The following is an 18,347-nucleotide window of genomic DNA, read 5'->3' as shown; positions in this document are numbered from 1 at the left end:
TTTCTCTGTGATATATGCTCAAGTATGCTCATGTTAAAAATAGGAAACTGTAATATTTCATATTTGATTTTTCAGAATTCCTTGTTTAACTTAACATCCAAATCAATTGTTTGAATTTAATAGACTGTGTATAAAGTTATAAATGTCTTTACTGCTTAAACTTTGATGTGCTGTCGGCTATTTATCACCCGAATCACCCAAATATACTGATAGTTGGTCTTTTTGAGGTTCTGAGATCAAAGGGGATGGTAATTTTGTCTTGTTTGCTACATATTCCACAATAATAAAATAAAGTAAGATTAATAAATCAATATGTTAATGTAAAATGAAATATAAGCCTCCCTTCTCTCTGGATATCCATATAAGCCTCTGCTCATATCTCTATTGTTTTGGTGTTGATACCATGAAAAGAGACCCAGGCATGAAAAGAAAGAGAATACGAAAACGGTCTATAAGCTCACATGGTCATTTGTTTTGTGAGGACTCTGCCTTTTATGTCTGTATTATGCTACCCTTATCTTGATGAATAAGACCATCTTTCATGCTCACTAATGATCAAAGGATGAATGTCTGCATGAAAGCCAAGAAAACAGAATAAGCAGTTGGCCAATGACCATCATAAAGAATACATTCAGCACTTCAGACGTGAAATGTGAAAATGAAACCAAGAGGAAAAATGTTATTGCTCAGAGGTTGCTCTTTGATGGTTTGATGGAGTTCTGCTTCAACAGCTTTTGTCTTAGATGTTTCTCCTAGCACTTCTTAAAAAAAAAATTATTTATCATGATGACTTAGCAGATGATGATGACTTACCAAGAGTATAGAGTAGAGCTGCATAATTAATTGTTAAATTTTTGTGATCTCAATTCAAATCCATGCAGTCTTGATTCAGTACTGTCTAATAAATGTTTGAAATGTGCGATCACATTGGAACTTTCAAATATGTGTTTGACCCTGAAAGTGGTATTGTTATTTATGATTATAAAACAGCTTCAGGATTTTTGTGCTTCAAAAAGTGAAATTGTCATAGATACAGGACCAAGTTCAGATATACGGATTTCAATGACAGCAGTTAAAAAAAGATTAAACTCCTTTTTTTAAAAAAAAAAAGAAGAGACACATCAGGTGATATTAGTCTTAATTACATTATTGTGCAGAATCAATTACACGGTAGTGAATGTTACAGATTGTATTTTATTCTTTTTTGTATCTCTACTAGGGAGTACTGGTAGAAGAGAAAAAAATGAATTAATATTCAATTAATAATTTAGGAGATTCATTCAATTATGCTCATTCATCCAGTAATGACACATGTGAGGTCTTTATTAGTGAGTCATTGAATTGTATGGCATTACTTTTTGGTGAAGGAATGATTTCATGATGTCAAAATCCATATTGAGTTGCCTCAAAGTATGCCATGGGCTTTTATTAAGTTTGTTTTTAAATAAATGAGTAAAATAAGGTCTTTGGTAAACAAAAATTTCACAATAATTAATATTTTTTTGCTGAAGGAATGATTTCATGATGTCAAAATCTAAATTGAGTTGCCTCAAAATTATGCCATGGGCTTTTATTTTTTTTTTATTTATTTATTTTTTATAAAAGAGTAAAATAGGTCTTTGTAAACAAAAATTCAACAACACTTAATATTGTTTGCTGAAGGAATTTTGTAATGTCAAAATCCAAATTGAGTTGCTATGGTGTTTTTTTGTTTTGTTTTTTTTTAACGTTTTTTGTTTTTAATAAATGAATAAAGCAAGGTCGTTTGGTAAACAAACAACATTCAACAATACTTTATATCTTTTTTGGTGAAGGAATGATTTCATGATTTTAAGATCCAAACTGAGTTGCCTCATAATTATGCCATGGGCTTTTATTAAGGTTTTATTTTAAATGAATGAGTAAAACAGGGTCTGTGGTAAACAAAACTCAACAATTCTCAACAGTTTGTTTTTGCACAGCATAAACTGCACACACTCATACCCCCAAGAATTTTCAAATGTTATGGAAGCTTGTTTCTGTCCCAGAATAAAAATGAAAAAGGCTATTTTCATTGCAATTGTTCCTACTGTTACTCAATTCTTACAAATGTGATTGTATATATAATTATAAATAAGTAAGAATTTAAAGTAAAAAACTTAAACTTATTTTTTAAGTTTAAACTTAAACACCTTTTTACTCATAATTTAGATACGAGTTAATATTTAACAGTTTTGTATTAATTCTGAATTCTGAAACATGAGTTTTATAAAATGGACACAACTTCAAATTTCACATTTTTGATATGCATTTAATTTACATTAAAGAGCAAAACATTAAAGTACTGTTAAGTTTACCACAGATGTTATTTTAAAATAAAAAATAAGAAAGGAAAATCTTGTAGGAACCCACAGTGATTAATTTTCCCAGGTTTGATATCATTCATGCGCAGCTCCGTTTAGAATCATGGGAGCAATTAAATTTCTTTTTTTAAACGAAAAAAAATAAAATAATTCTTAATATTGCAGGAATCATGTATCTCTAGTACAGGGCTATGCAATTAAGGCTGTGTTCTCATGAGAACAATATGAAAAGTAGAAAACCAAAGTAAAAGACTAGATGTAATGTCTAGCAGTGAGAACAGTAAGAAACATCTTAAAGATTCAAGAGCAGAGATGTCCAAACAAAACATTGGCTCATCGTAACCTTTGATTTGGCCCGCCATACCATCTAAGAAGTGTGGAAGAATGAGGATGATTTAGAGATTTTCATTTCAAATCTAATGTAACCTTGTGTTTTATTGTTAAAAGGTAATTGAAATGAAATGATTCAATTAAATACTGTAAATCAGATAATCAGATTAAGTTTAAATGTACTTACTGTCACCTGATGAAAGCAGAGATTTTGGTGTGCAAATCAAGGCCGAGGCATATTCTGCTTGAGAAGTGTATCATTGAATCATTGAATTCCGCTGTTTACTGTTATGTTTTTATTGCATTAATTTATTTAATTCAATTCACATCTCATTTATATAGTGTTTTAAACTGTAAACTGTGTCAAAGCAGCTTAACATAGGCCTTCTAGTAACTGAAGGTTACTAGAAACTGCATCAGTCCAGTTTTCAGAGTTGAAGTTCAGTTTAATCCAGTTCACTGTGGTTATCATTTTAAAAAATACACAGCATAAGTTAATACAATTTAAAGTAATGCTTTTTCATTTATTTATCTTTAAATATTATGAAACAAATTAGGAAATTAACCATGGCAACTTTAATGTAATACAGTTTGGTATATTTACCTTCAGCTCACGGCTCACAATGATGCTTGGTTTTAGGCCCTTTATATGAAAAAGACACCCCTGCTATAGAGATTTAATTTTGGACTTTTCTTATAAGAAGCTGGAGAGGAAGGCCACCTCTTACTGTACATTACTCCACTGATCATCATTCAGAGCGGGGGAAACATTTGTGTTCAGTCACTTCTCTTTTGCCCGGATCCCTCCGGCTAGAGTGAATTGGAGATGAGCCAAAATCTAATAAGGTTCAACCTGGCTGTCAGAGTTTGAGTGTGTGTGATAGTGTGTGTCTATGTGTCTGTGTGTGATATAGTGGCTGAGAGATAATGTATTGTAAAAGCCAAGGATAGTAGAGCAGGTGGCATGTTGGAGTATCTGGCTCATTATCTTTAAAACGGAAAGTGTTTGGCTGCCATTGCATTTAGCAATGAGCTAACTACTTACAAGGCTCTGAATATAAAGCAATCAGAGTGCTAGCAGACTGAAGCCACTGCTTAAAAAATGCTTTCTTTTATGCCTGTTTTTTTTTTTTTCCTTTTTGTGTGGTACATCTACTGTAACTCTGGACTATAAAATCCACATCATATCAAAGAGGTTTGATCAAGCACTACATGTGATATTCATTAAACACACAACCATGTGCATGCCAAAGAGTTTTGATCAAACAATGCATCAGATATTCATAAGCCATACGCTCATCTATACGCTTGCATTAACATGAGGGAAAGTGATGGCTAAAACACTTTAAAAGCCCGAGCTTTGATGTAACAACGTATGTCAACCTCCATTCTCAAACGCTTTTATTTAAAATGTTGGAAAATGAACATTAGCGAAGCTTTTAAAACTGCCTAAGAGTATTGCTATAGCATATTATTGAATGCAATGTGCACGTGTAGGACATATGTATAGAAAGAGCATCTGTTCTTCACATGCGCTTCATTAAGGAGTGTGATTGACACATCCTCAAAAAAGGTACTTTTATACCTCATCATGACAGACATGAGGCATGTGAAGGTTTCTGTAATTTTACTAAGCCATAATGAGCTTTCTAATTGGCAGATGCAGTGCTGTTATTTTAAAACATCAGCTCAGCAAATGTGGCAATCAAAAGTTGTTGAACTATATATTCAAGAATTTATTATAATTTTAATGACATTTTTCTGCCTCTCTCTCTCTCTCTTTCTCTGCAATCAACAGTAGCTTTTCAGTTCCAGTTTCAATAATTGCTTTTTTATAGTACTAAAGAAGAACATTTGAGTATATTTCTATAGCACATACTGTATGTCAAACGATCAAAGAAAATTGGATTTCTCATAGTATATATTTAAAATGAAAATGACAGGTACAGATTGTAAAAGCTATTGTTAATTATTATAAGCAAGAGTCTGTATTAGAAAGCCTCCATATGCCAAGACTATGGACCAGGGGTCTCAAACTCAAATTGGCGAGGAGCCTTTTTAGTGACTGACAATTTATTAAAGAGCCATTTTAACATTTAAGCATAAGAAAATAGTGGAAACCTGACATAATTGATGCATCTTAGAATAACAGACATGACGTTTATATTTCAAGCATTACCTGCCATCAGTGATAATGCAAATCGGCACTTTTGTCGTTTAACACATCAGCTGCTGAAATATATCTGTGATTGTTGTGTGTATAGCCGAGCGCCAGACACACATTCAGCCATTTTTTTTACAGACTATATGCAGTCAGAACTCTAGCTATTTGTTTCTTGTTGTACACATTGAAGAGGGAGTTTAAATTGCTATGAAATACTACAAATAATAAGCATTATTAGAAAGCCGATTGGACTTTACTTGCAATTGTTCTTTTAAACATCTTTCTTTTTTTTATAAAACTATAACAAGTAAGGGGAAAGTATGTACATATTCACATTTACATCAACTAGAAGTACAATTTTACTAATGTGTATAGTTTTTATGCAAATCTTAATAAGCATATGAAGAAAATCTATTAAATGAGACCATTTAAATCAAATATTAGCAAAATTATCATATTTGCTACACCACCAGCATGAGGTGTAAGCCATGAAGACGTGTTTGTACAAGAAAATACAAGTGGTATAAAACTGGAAATAATCAAACGGCCCTTGAATATTTACAAAAATAGAGCTTTAGTAAAAATAGAACACTTACACTTATTTAACGTTTAAATCAGCCAGAGAAATAAAACGCATGTGTGTTATTCTCAACCATACACTGAGAGAAAATGAAAGTAAAACTAATCTGAATACAGTACTATAAATATCGACTAGGTGGCGGGTCAAAACCATAAATTGCTAGATGCAACTGCACAACAATGATAGTGGTTTAAAAATATATGTTTTGGCGGGCTGAATCACATAAATTTTTGACGTCAGTTGCTGGCCGGAGGGAGGAAAAGGAGAAGGGGCCGTAAATGGCCTGCGGGCCGGAAGTTTGAGACCCCAGCTATAGACAAAAGCTAGTCATGCTTAATTAGTGCTCCATGGTTAGCAGAAATGACAATCATGTGCAGCTGAGACACAAGACCTTACGGACACTCCAGAGAAATAAGTATCCGTGACTGGACAGCTCTACTGGCTTCTGGGGATCCAAAGTACATTATCTTAATAAACATGTCAGCTCAGTTAACAGGAAGCCACTGGATATACCTAGAAAGAGTAGTATCCATTTTGGTTTCTTTCTTTCTTTCTTTCTTTCTTTCTTTCTTTCTTTCTTTCATTAATTTATTTAGGCCTACTTATTTGTATGTATGTTTGTACTTTCATTTTAGTTGTCTTTTAATTTTTTTAATTAACTTTCCAAAATGAATCCTTATTTCACTTAACAAGTTTATAATGATAATAAAGCTTGTTAACAAGTTTTTAATGATTTATAGAGGAATTATTACGCTTTCTTTCATTATTTATCTTCAATTACAAGTAGCAGGGTATTTACAGCTACTGTATATTTCTGTTCATTCGCATCCTGTCCCTTTGTGCCCCCTGGCGGCATAATTGCAAACTGCGGTTGTACCGAAAAATATGTGTTAGTGTGGCGGCAGTGCCACTCGCGATGGTAAAGCTCCTTTTAAAGTGTCACCCACTGTATATTTAAAATAAATAAGACAATTTGTGAAAGGTCTTATTAATTATTATTATTATAAGCAAGAGCCTGTATTAGGATGCCTCCATATGCCAAGACTATACAAAAAAGCTAGTCATGCTTAATTAGTGTTCTGTGGTTAGCAGAAATGACAATCATGTACAGTCGAGGCTCAAGACCTTACAGACACTCCAGAGAAACAAGTCTCCGTGACTGGACAGCTCTACTGGCTTCTGGGCATCCAAAGTACATCTAAAAAAACATGTCAGCTCAGTTATCAGGAAGCCACTGAATGCGATCTTGGACCCCATTGACACCTAGAACAAGTAGTATTCATTTTGGGGGATTTATTTGACATATTTTTGCATATGAAATATTTTTATATATATGCATTTTTGCATATGAAACAAAATAAACAACAGTGACAATGTATAAATATAAAAATATTAATAGATCATTTTAAAGGATGTCAACAAAAACAATGGTCCCAACATATTTCTTGTTTTACATTTTTAATTCCTATAGCTTTCAAGAATCCAAAAAGAGACAGATATTGATAAATAAGGTTATGAAAGCTGTTTTAACATTAAGTAATAGTTAAGTTGCCTCTTGTTATAGCTGGAAATAGCTTAATAACAAGCAGGAAATGTTAATGGGCCAATGACATGACCACATTCAAATGGTTTATATATTTAAATTAAATAAATAAATGCAACTCAATCAAGCATGGTTCTCTGCAATACCCAATACTGATTAGTCAGCTGCAACATTCTGAAGTGTGCTATTTGCTGTTAACAACTGTCAATATTCCAATATCTATACCAAAACTAAGTACTTTGATATAGTTATTGTGTTCAGAAGTGGAATAATGCACATCCAGCTAGTTGTTCTCAACAAATTTGTTACACTGTGATTCTGATTAGTCAGTTGCAAAATTCCATGCTATGTTATACCCATATAACAACCACTAAAACTAATAACACAGTCTTATCTAGGTACTTTAAATCATCTTGACCATCAATTAATCATTTCACATACAGATGCATACATCCACATTTATACACTGCTGTTTGGTACCATTCTGTGAGCGATTAACATATAGGTTGGCGTATACTCTATTTAGACGCTTTAATTTACTTTAATTTTCCTTTAATTAGAGAATTATTAAATGATTACATGCCAGAACAAAGTTTGCTGTCTATATTTTAGATTTTGTGGCAAGTAGCCATGTAATAAGCAAGAAAATGTGCATCCAGGCGGTTGTTTTCACTGAATAAAGCCCTTCAGGCTTATATAACAACTGCCGATAAGCCTGCCGGGCTTTATTCTGCAATAACAACCTTCTGAATATATTTTATCCCATACAGTACATAAAGATTTCTGTTGGGGTTTATTCTATGATCAAAACCAGCTGGGTGTGAATTGTTTACTTAATATTACAAGCCGAAACTTTTGAGTTTACGTGACTACCAGAAATAAACAGCAATGCTTGTTTGACCACTTTTTATCAAATCAATCTTGGTTGCACTTTGTTTTACAGTACATGCACTTAATGTTCATGCACTTAATACAAATAAGTACTTGGTTATATAAAGACACTACAAGGGTTAAGGTTTGGTTCAGGGGTAAGAATAAAGATAGAGTACCTACAGTAGTTATTATCCAGCTTATGTAATGACTATGATATCACATAGCGTGTATATAAAAAACAAGAGATTGTAATACCAGGAATGACCTCAGTGCTCTTGAGAGGGTACATGCAAAATATCAAAGCCACTTGAATATATTGTTCTTACCTTGCCAACATAAAGAGGTTCATCTCCAGTGTACTCCTCTAGGACAAAGAATTGGTTCCACACCCAGTTGCGCTTGTGTCTTTGAAGGGATGTGCCCACAGAATCTCTGAGGGGCCTCAGGGAAACAGAACGGAGCGGGACAGAATTCAGAGTCATCCCCCCACAGCCCACATCCCGCTGGGCCAACAGCAGTATAGTCATTACAGCCAGTCCAGTCCACACTGCAGAGCCAATCTGCATCATTTGTTGAAAGGATGAAAGTAAAAAAAAAGGAAACAAAAAAAATACACTCCTCCGTACTGAACGGACCGCAGAGATCTTAAGGTGAATAGTTGGCTCCTGGGAAATGATGCACCACCCTCAGCACTGGCACGGGCAGCCAGACAGACCAGACCGTCTGACCGGTGATTGATGGGAGAGACCACAGGAATGAACGATGATTGTAGTTGAAGCCCTCAAACCTGCGGTGAGAACAGACATCAGGGAGAGAGGATGAAGAAAATCAGGGAGAGAGAGAGAGAGAAAGAGTCAGGGAAATATACAAAAAAGTGTGTCTGTCAGCACAGATGCAGCCTTGATTTACTGTCATTCTTTTTAGAATAGCGGCTCGCATTTGAACCACAGATTAAGACAACATGACTTCTGGCATTTCAGAGGTTGCCGTGTGAGATGCAGGTGCAGGCTGGACGCAACAGGTGAGCAAAATGGACATTCAGCTCTTTCCTCTGGATGGGTATTTGACAGCACTGCTGAAAGTGGAGCACATTAATCTTTAGGGCTGAAGGGAAACGGGATGGGAGGGGGAAACAGACAGAGGAAGAGGGATGGAGCTCCAATGCAAAGATTTGGAAAAATAAAGCAAATATGTACCATCTCAAGTCCTAGCAAAGGAAAGAGTTGGTAAATTATCATACTCAGACAGAATATGGGTCAATGTCAAATATAAGAGTGGCTAAAAGTCTAGTTTGAAACATGCTTAATTTGCATTAAAGCTGGTTTCATACTTTTTTCAGGAAATATTCAAGAAATAATTGGCTTGAAGACTTATTTAGCCATTGAAGGAGACCTAATTTACCCCCTTTGCAAGATTTAAGATAAGTCTTTTATTTCTCTATTTCTTTCAGCTCAAAACACTCATCAGACTATTTATTCTACCTTTAAGAATATTGGAATATTTTGCTCTGAAAAAAAATGTAGCTGTTTTTGTGCTGTTCCCATGTGCCTGAGTGTGCCTCAAATTCCACCTCGGCTGCGTCAGATAAACAGCACTGTTACAGACATAAAGGAAGTAGATCCCACGTAACATTTGTTAGAAATACTAAGAACTTTGCCAATGATTATTTGATGTATTGGTTGTGAAGTTTATTCAAACCTTTTAGCAATGATGAGTCACACACATTAGCCTCTTTCACACATACAGACCTTTCCAAAAAATTACCAGCAATTTTTAGTGTTGTTACAGAGACATGTTAATACGCGGCTGTCAATCAATTCAGTGGCCGGGGAAAATTCTATGTCACATTGCTGTGGGCCTCAAAATGAGTGGGATTTGGATCCTATTTTAGCATCAGGAATAATAATAATAATAATTCATTAAATTTATATAGCGCTTTTCTAGACACTCAAAGCACTTTACACATAGGGGGAATCTCCTCATCCACTACCAGTGCTCAGCATCCACCTGGATGACGCGACGGAAGCCATTTTGTGCCAGATCCCACACCACACACCAGCTGATTGGTGGAGAGGAGACAGAGTGATGAAGCCAATTGTGATATGGGGAGGGTTAGGGGGCCATGGTGGACAGAAGCCAGTGGGCAGATTTGGCCAGGATGCCGGGGTTAAACCCCTACTCTTTTTCGAAGGACATGCTGGGATTTTTAATGACCACAGAGAGTCAGGACCTCGGTTTAACGTCTCATCCAAAAGACAGCGAAAATTTTTAAAAAATAAACTTATCGTAAATAAACCCAATATGACTGTGGACACACTATACCTATACACAGTTTTGTCCAAACAGATTACAAAAGATGGTTTTCCTTATAGGTGCATTTTAAATCAAATGTACATCTTTAATGTGAATATATACATCTTTAACTTTTTTCAATGAGGCTTTTTTCTTTTACTATTATGTCTAAAAAAGGTTTTAACTTATATATGCTGTCCAACTGTACCCATATTTGAGTTACACACCAAAATATGTTTTTCATAGAAAGATTAAGATATATGCACCCACATTAAAGAAGTATAGACAATATTTTATCATATTTTACTTGATGGTTAGACTTTTTAATCAGTCATCATTTCCCTCGTATCTTAAAAATGTATTCAAAGTCAAATGAAACCAGCATGAATATAAAATGAATGTTTTAAACTAGATTTCCTTGCAGCAGGCTGGTTGAATGAATATTATGCATTTTTAATGTTTTTTTTTTTTTTTTTGAGCATCGCGTCACTGACCCACAGATTGTCATTATCATATTTCACAAGTAGCCTATGTTGAATAATTCAGCTATTCTTTATTTACCATTCTCTTTCTAATCCAATCCGACTTAAGGTACTTCAGCATTGTGTGAAACTCATCTTGGGGTTGGTTAAGCACTTTTCTCAGGAGCACAATGGCAGTGGTTTGTGAATAGCCCCATCTGGGGTTTAAACCTACAACCTCCAGCTTAAGAGCGTCTACTAAGAACTACAATGATGGACATCACCGTAAAAGAGTGTTATGTAAGTGACACTGGATTTTTATGGCGTATAAAAAAAACCTCTCATGCTCCAAATTGCAATGGAGAACTACAATTTAAAAGTGTGCACTCTAAGTTGAAGTGACAAAATTCCAGGCACAAATTTCTCCTAAGGGGTCCCTGGAGCTTCTCGGTCCGAGAGAGCCTTTTAGGTGTTTCTAACATCCTTTTAAAGTCAAACACTTACAAGTCTGGAAAAAAACAGTTCAAAAGGGATTTGGATAGAGCACATCTACGCTCTCTAGAGAAATCTGTCCTTCCAGCAGTTCAAACCCACAGCAGCAGGATTCACACCCCAACAGCTTATTTTGATGTTGAAGAGGATGTTGAAATCTCCACGGAAATCTCACGTTGTCCGAGAAAAGATTAGATCTATCCTATGTTTTACAGGCAAAACAGTGCCCATTTTGAGTTTTTCGAGCACTTGCCAATTCGTAATTAATCACAGCAATCGCATTAGACTCATTACGCTGTTTCTTGCAGGTTCAGATGGGCTTCAAACAGTGTCGCCATTTGAAAGTGTTACGCATTAATGTTGATGGCAAGGTAAGCTTAAATTGAAGTCGTTAAATACAAAAGTGACATTAAAGCTATACCCTATGACAGATGCTGTAACTAAGAACACATTTGAAACTCCAGCTCTGAAGGTGAACAGAAGAGTAAATCACAAAGCATTCCTCAGGGAATCCATTCCCTCCTTGTATTATCTCCAAGCTAAAAAAGCACCAGCATAGTTGGAGGAGAACAGAGCGTCTTGCGCTTTGCTTCAGAAGACCACAGTGCCAGGACCCCTCAGTGGGGAAAAGTCACATCTAAAGCCCATAATCTCTATCGTAAGCTTCACTTTATAGGGGAATTACAAGTGCTTAGTGACTGATTAGATCTCTGCGTGTTTGACTGAGTAGATTCAATAAAAAAAAGTTTTCAAAAATGGCTGACGGGTATCAAGAAAACACAGTTATGCTGAAATAATCCTCTATAACGTCTCAATTATCTCCGACCTCCAATGGTTTCATTGAAGTGCTACATGACACCACTGCAAAATAAAAAAGAGCTTCGAGTCTGGAATGCTTAAAGCGTAGCGCAAGCTAATAAAGAGAGCTGGAAGGTGATATGGATCATTTATCAAGCTTGCATTAAAACAAAGCAAACAAGGACATAGGAAACGACTGCTGGGGGTTTTTAATGCTGTGCGTCTGAAGCAATATCTCAGGACATGTTTGCATGACAGGGCATTTCTCAATTGAAGCCAGACTGCTAACTGCACAACATGCAGTTAAGAAGAAATGCATTCTGATTTTTTTCTGAAAATAATGTGTGGCCAGCTCGTCACAGACTCTGGTAATTGTTTTGCAACATCAACTTACTGAACAGAAATGAATTAACAGTGAACTGGCTTGAGCTGTATAATCATATCAACATCTATTGCCTTCTTTAGAGATGTTTATACAGTAGCTGAATGTAACTTGTTTCATAATTGATTCACTTTCTAGTTGCTTTGCATTTTTCTCATATAAGAGATTTTGAAAATCTTAGAGCATTACGCCGGCTACAAGGTGAATCACAATATTAAAAGCTTTGATAAAAAGTACAAAGTATGAAATCATGTATAAAATAGTATAAAGTTAAAAAAAGACAAAGGTACAACACTGTGTACTCAAAGATGCCGTGAAAAATGTAAACATATCTATTTTTTGATGTTAGTTTCAGACTGCTAGTTTTAAAGATATCTTTACTCACCAGCCACTTTATTAGGTACACCTTTCCAACTGCTAGTTAACGCAAACTTCTAATCAGCCAATATCATGGCAGCAACTTAATGCATTTAGGCATGTCGACATGGTCCAGACGATCTGCTGCATTTTAAACCGAGCATCAGAATGAGTTTGTTGGAGCCAAATGGGCTGATCTGAGCATTTCAAACACTGTAGATCTACTAGGATTTTCACGTTTACAGAGAATGGTCAGAAAAAAAAGAAAATATCCAGTGAGCAGTAGTTCTGTGGGTGCAAATGCCTTACTGATGTCAGAGATCAGAAGAGAATGATTAGAGCTGACAGAAAGGTAACAGTAACTCAAATAACCAGTTATTACAACCTTGGTATGCGGAAGAGAATTTTTGAATGCATAACATGTCCAACCTTGAGACTGATGAGCTACAGCAGTAGAAGACCACACAGGGTGCAACTCCTGTCAGCCAAGAACAGAAAACTGAGGCTACACTGTGCACAGGCTCACTAAAATTGGACAATAGAAGACTGGAAAAATGTTTGCTGTTCTGATGAGTCTCGATTTCTTTGGCCTCCACAATCACCAGATCTCAATACAATAGAGCACCTCTGTGATGTAGGAATGTGGGATCATGGATGTGCAGCTGACAAATCTGCAGCAACTGTGCGATGCTATCAAGTAAGTATGGAGCAAAATCGCTAAGGAATATTTCCAGTACCTTGTTGAATCTATGCCACAAATAATTGAGGAAGTTCTGAAGGCAAAAAAGAGGTTTAATTCGGTTCTAGTGAGGTGTACCTAATAAAGTGGCCGTTGGGTTTATTAGCTAATGTGCTCCAAAACAGTGACAAAATTCACATTTAGAAGATATAAAACAAGTATAAACATGTAAAGCTTGCATTTTGTCACTTCCGCCTAAACTTCACCTTATATTACATTTTCTCATCAAATTTTGAACATCAAATACTCTCTAGCATCTGACATGTCTGACATGCTTTTTATTTGATGTGTCTGAGCTCAACTGCTCTCACTGAAGAGCTGTGATAAAATGAAGAGCTATTAGTTGTTTTGTTTAAACGGGCAGGAGCTACTCTATGTCTCATCATCTCTACAGTCTTAAAATTAGATTTTACATCAAACATCAAATAAAAAATGCACATTTCAAAGCACTTCACAGGAGTGGGAAAATGTAGTTTACCACCACAGATTTCAGTTCAAATAAATTTATTGTTAAAATATTCTGCGATAAAGAAAACTTCAGCAAAAACATGTGCAACCAAATCTGTATACAATGTCTGTTTTTAAAGATTATGATAAAATTATGAAGAATACAAATATAAAATATTGTTTTATTTTTGGAACTGGACTGTCACCGAATGTCACCGGGGTAACACTTTATTTTGATGTTCCACTTGAAAATAAGTCGACTGTCTGCTTAATATCTGTTGATACTGCTCCTTCAACAGACATTTAACTATTTGTAAGAAACTTTGCACAGACATGTCAATTTACACTAACCCTAAACCCAACTCTAACCCCAATTTAACAGTCTACTTATTATATATTGAGAATTAGTTGACATGTAGATGCAATGTAACTTAATTTAACAAATGGACCAAAATAAAGTGTGACCGTTAACGCTTATAAAGTTGGCATTAAGTAAACAATGATCAATTATCTTTTATACTGCTGCTTTAGAGCTGAAGTATATTTCATAATTGACAGATTTTTATAACATTAACAATGTGAATTGTTTTTTTTATTAACGTGAAGCTGATTTAAAAAAAGTTCAATACAGTATTAAGACAAATAAATGACTATACTGTATACATATATGAATGAGTTTGCATTCTTTGCAAGTCTTTTTTGGTTAAACAAACATTTTCTCATGATTATAAACTCAGATAGCAAAATAACAGATCCTGACCAAAAAAAAAAAAAACTATTACTGTACTTTACACAGCGACTAAATGCCACTACTCACGAGTGTACTATATTTGTTCCAGCCCCCCACATACATCTTTCTTCCCCGCCCGAATCTGCTCGCTGTTGAGCTTGGCTGAGACCCCGGACTTTGTGTTCGGCACAGATCGCCCAAATGGTCTGGGACAGAATGATGAAGTCTCATTAGCCCCCCATGCCATCTGACGAGAGGAGCTTAGTCTTGAGCGCAGACCGCCCTGTGAGAGAGCGCCCACAGCCACAGTCAGAGACTCGGCTCCAAAAACCCATCTCTGCACTCTCTCTAGTCACAGCCACCCTGCGGTGCGCGAGCGATTGTGGCACTCACTAGGGACAGTATGCTCGAACACAGAGCAAAGCAAGGCTCCTGGCATCTGGACATCAAACACGGCCCAATGCGGACTGGTAGCATATGGCCTTCTTATTATGGCTGCCCTTCACTGTGTAGACACTTGAGGGTGACTATGACAAGATTACGCTAGGATCCGGGCTAGATATGGCAGCTTATGAGCCTGCCAGAAGGAAATTTATCATAAATAATACACATTAAAAGGTGATTTTCTAGCAGAGTTCCATTACACGCTTCACAAAAAGAGACTGTTTATGTCATTTTCTTTGTAAACTTGCAATCAACATTTACTGTTACAAAGGTACTGCTATAAATGCCAAAAATAAAAGGTTTATGCATGTGCTTTCCAATGTGATTTTCACAGAAAAATGAAGAGATTATACATTTTAGACACTTTTTTTCTTTAAACTAGTGTAAAATGTTATTTTTGTGATATAGAAAAAAAAATAATTAACCATGGTTCTCAATTTTATAATCTTTGAAAAAATAAAAATAAAAAAAAACAACTTAAAAGGCATAAAAAACTGAAAGAGAGAATGGGGTGCTTTGAATTACTGGACAGTATTAATCATCTTCTAAGAACAAAAAGAACCATGAGGTCACATGCGCCCTCTTCAATGCAGCAAAGCTACTGTCTGCCTCACCTCATGTCATTTCAGTGCGGCTGTGTGTCAGATTCTAGCAATATATAAGTGATATTCATAAATTTACATACATTGACTATCATATGGAAAGTGAGGACATATAATAAAAATGCTTATTATGTATAAAAACATTTTAATAAAGCATTACATTGGTAGCATACACTGAGTAAGCAAAAGCCACCTGATAAAGCCAGTTTACAAGTGATTGCACAATCTGACGTGTGCCTACGCTGTATTGAACAGGAAATAAGCAAAATACAGCAATTTTGAATATAAAAATTGTTGAAATCATTTGAAATGTACAGAAATTGAATTTATTGCACATTCTGTATCTCAAATATTTATTGGACAAATATTTATTTTATCAGCACATATCTAATGATAGCGATGAGGATGATGAGTCCCCTGCCTCACCTAACTGCACGTCACTGATAGATAGACAGACAGACAGACAGACAGACAGACAGACAGACAGACAGACAGACAGACAGACAGACAGACAGACAGACAGACAGACAGACAGACAGACAGACAGACAGACAGACAGACAGACAGACAGATAGATAGATAGATAGATAGATAGATAGATAGATAGATAGATAGATAGATAGATAGATAGATAGATAGATAGACAGATAGATAGATATATTTTGGTCTCAATTTCAGTCTTCAAACTTCAAATTAGCACCTTGAGTTCAGTGTTAATTGCTGCTTCTTTGTAGATAAACGTGAAATTTATAATTTACAGGGATTGTGTGTGTGTGTGTGTGTGTGTGTGCTTTGTTTTGAATTGTTTAGTTTTTCAGTGTACAACATTAGGCTACTTGGCAAAACCCCATATAACACAAAGAAAAATATAATTAACCATGGTTCTCAATTTTATAATCTTTCAAAAGAAAAAAAAAAAACAGAAAAAAACAGGCTGCACCATAAAAAATGAAAAAGAAAGAAATAATGGGGTGCCCCGAATTACTGGACAATATTGTTAGTCCAAGTCGTCTTCCCTGACAGCCCTGTTTATGCATGGCCACAAACTTAAGCACAGCAAATTGGCAACAATCAGATGTTAAGTCAAAAAAGCTGTAAGTAACAGCAGAAGAACGACTGAGCATATCCTGCAAATAATACGAAGAATAACTCCATACTAAACACACATTCACGCTCACAAATCCACAATTAATTGTTGGATGCAAGCCACATCAAGTTGGCCCTAGAGTTCACTCAAAGCGCCACCTAGCGGCCTGCAGCTTCGCATTGCAGGCGAAGTTTCCTCCACAACGAGCCTCGGTGCTGCTGTTGGCATTGCAGTGGCGTCCTGACGGAGGTATATTTGATATCGACACGAATGTGTGAGGAACATCTGCACCTCTGTGCCTTGTGATACCAGCTCTCTTGTTTCCCTTTTTTTTTTTGGCACAGCACGACACAGAAAATTACAAAAACAAACCCTCTGACTGACATTGAGATATTGTCACATCAAAACTAATTCACAGTCACACTACAGACGACAGTATTTGCATCACAAATGCGACTCTCTGGCAACGTACCAACTATTGCTCTTAGGACTGAGAAATTGTACTTCCTAGCAACTCGATTAATATGCTGACTGCCAGACCTTAACTTTTGAACATCACAGATGATCCCAAGGGAAAAGCGCTGAATATTAAAGCATCACAGGGAGCGAGAGAAACTTTGAGAAGCGGCTCTTAAAATCTTGCTGCTGCTGACCACACTGTTTGGCAATATTTGAAAATGCAAAGCGCGTGAATATGTTTAATAATATTACATTTAATGGGGGTTCCATTAGCAATTTAGTTGACATTTCACATGTGTTCCATAATAGTATATAGTTTGATTACACGTAATCAATAAAATGTTTTTTTTAAGGATGAATAAACTCACACAAAAATCAAGCAATATCTTTTACTTAACTTTAAGAATGCTTTCAGCGTTCATTTCTAGCTTCGTAACGCATGTAAACGGACGCGACACATACAGTACACTCAGCCGGTATTATTGCACCTCACCAAACACTGCATAAATCAGACTCACCTTTATCTCTTGTCCTTCGAGTGCCTATAAATTGTAAATGTTCATGAGAAAACGCAGGAAAGGATTCCGTCACGTCTCCGCCGCTCTAGACGCGCTCTTCCCGAATGAGTGAAGGAAACATATTCAGGAGCATCCTTGCACTACAGGCGTCTTTCCCTCCGTTCCGCTCAATCTCTGCGCTGCTCGCTCACACTCCGCGCGTCTACAATAAGCCCTATTGAGAAGCCACAGCTGCAGCGAACCTCAGCCAGGGGAGAGCACTGTGGAGAGACTCACAAAGGGACCACAACACTGTCGGCCATCCGTGAAGCATGCCTCGGGAGCCTCCGTCTCCACAAACTCTGGGAAAACAGTGCGTAACGCGCAACTTATTGTCTCTGGTGAAAGTGGCTGACAAAATGGACAAGTCTCAGTTAGTGCGCTACAGGAGCATCGCTCAGCGGGGAAACGTTGCGCTGAGGGGAGGTGCCGATGTCAGTCAGCGTATCCAAGGTGCCGTGGCGATTGTAGGATTCAAGGGGGGCCACCGAGGGGCCAAAGTGTGCAAAGAAGGACCGAATTAAAATCTCGTCGCTAAGATATTGTGTTCATGAAATGTGGACTCATGAATGTACGCCTGTTGTAGTTCTTTGTGCTTTTTCAGAAGGACGAGCTTAACTTAATGAACACTTTGGATATGGTTAAATAGGTTTTATGTGAATTTTCAT

At 36.3% G+C, this 18,347-nt stretch overlaps 1 protein-coding gene across 2 annotated transcripts in view; it reads right to left on the bottom strand.

Annotated features, from left to right (window-relative positions):
• The window catches only part of cdh7a (cadherin 7a), a 94,743-nt gene extending 76,708 nt beyond the window's left edge, over positions 1-18,035 (bottom strand). The window contains exons 1-2 of one of the 2 annotated variants that reach the window (XM_087239850.2): positions 17,641-18,035; positions 8,159-8,619 (exon numbers count right to left, since the gene is read on the bottom strand). In XM_087239850.2, the coding sequence (XP_087095976.1) occupies positions 8,159-8,401 (243 nt within the window). In that variant the 5' untranslated portion in view covers positions 8,402-8,619; positions 17,641-18,035. 2 annotated transcript variants of the gene reach the window in all.
• Between the last annotated feature and the right edge of the window lie 312 nt (positions 18,036-18,347).

This window comes from Danio rerio, chromosome 2 (genome assembly GCF_052040795.2).
Source record: "Danio rerio strain M-AB ecotype USA chromosome 2, GRCz13ab, whole genome shotgun sequence".
NCBI lineage: Eukaryota > Metazoa > Chordata > Actinopteri > Cypriniformes > Danionidae > Danio > Danio rerio.
This window is presented reverse-complemented; position numbering and strand designations above follow the sequence as displayed.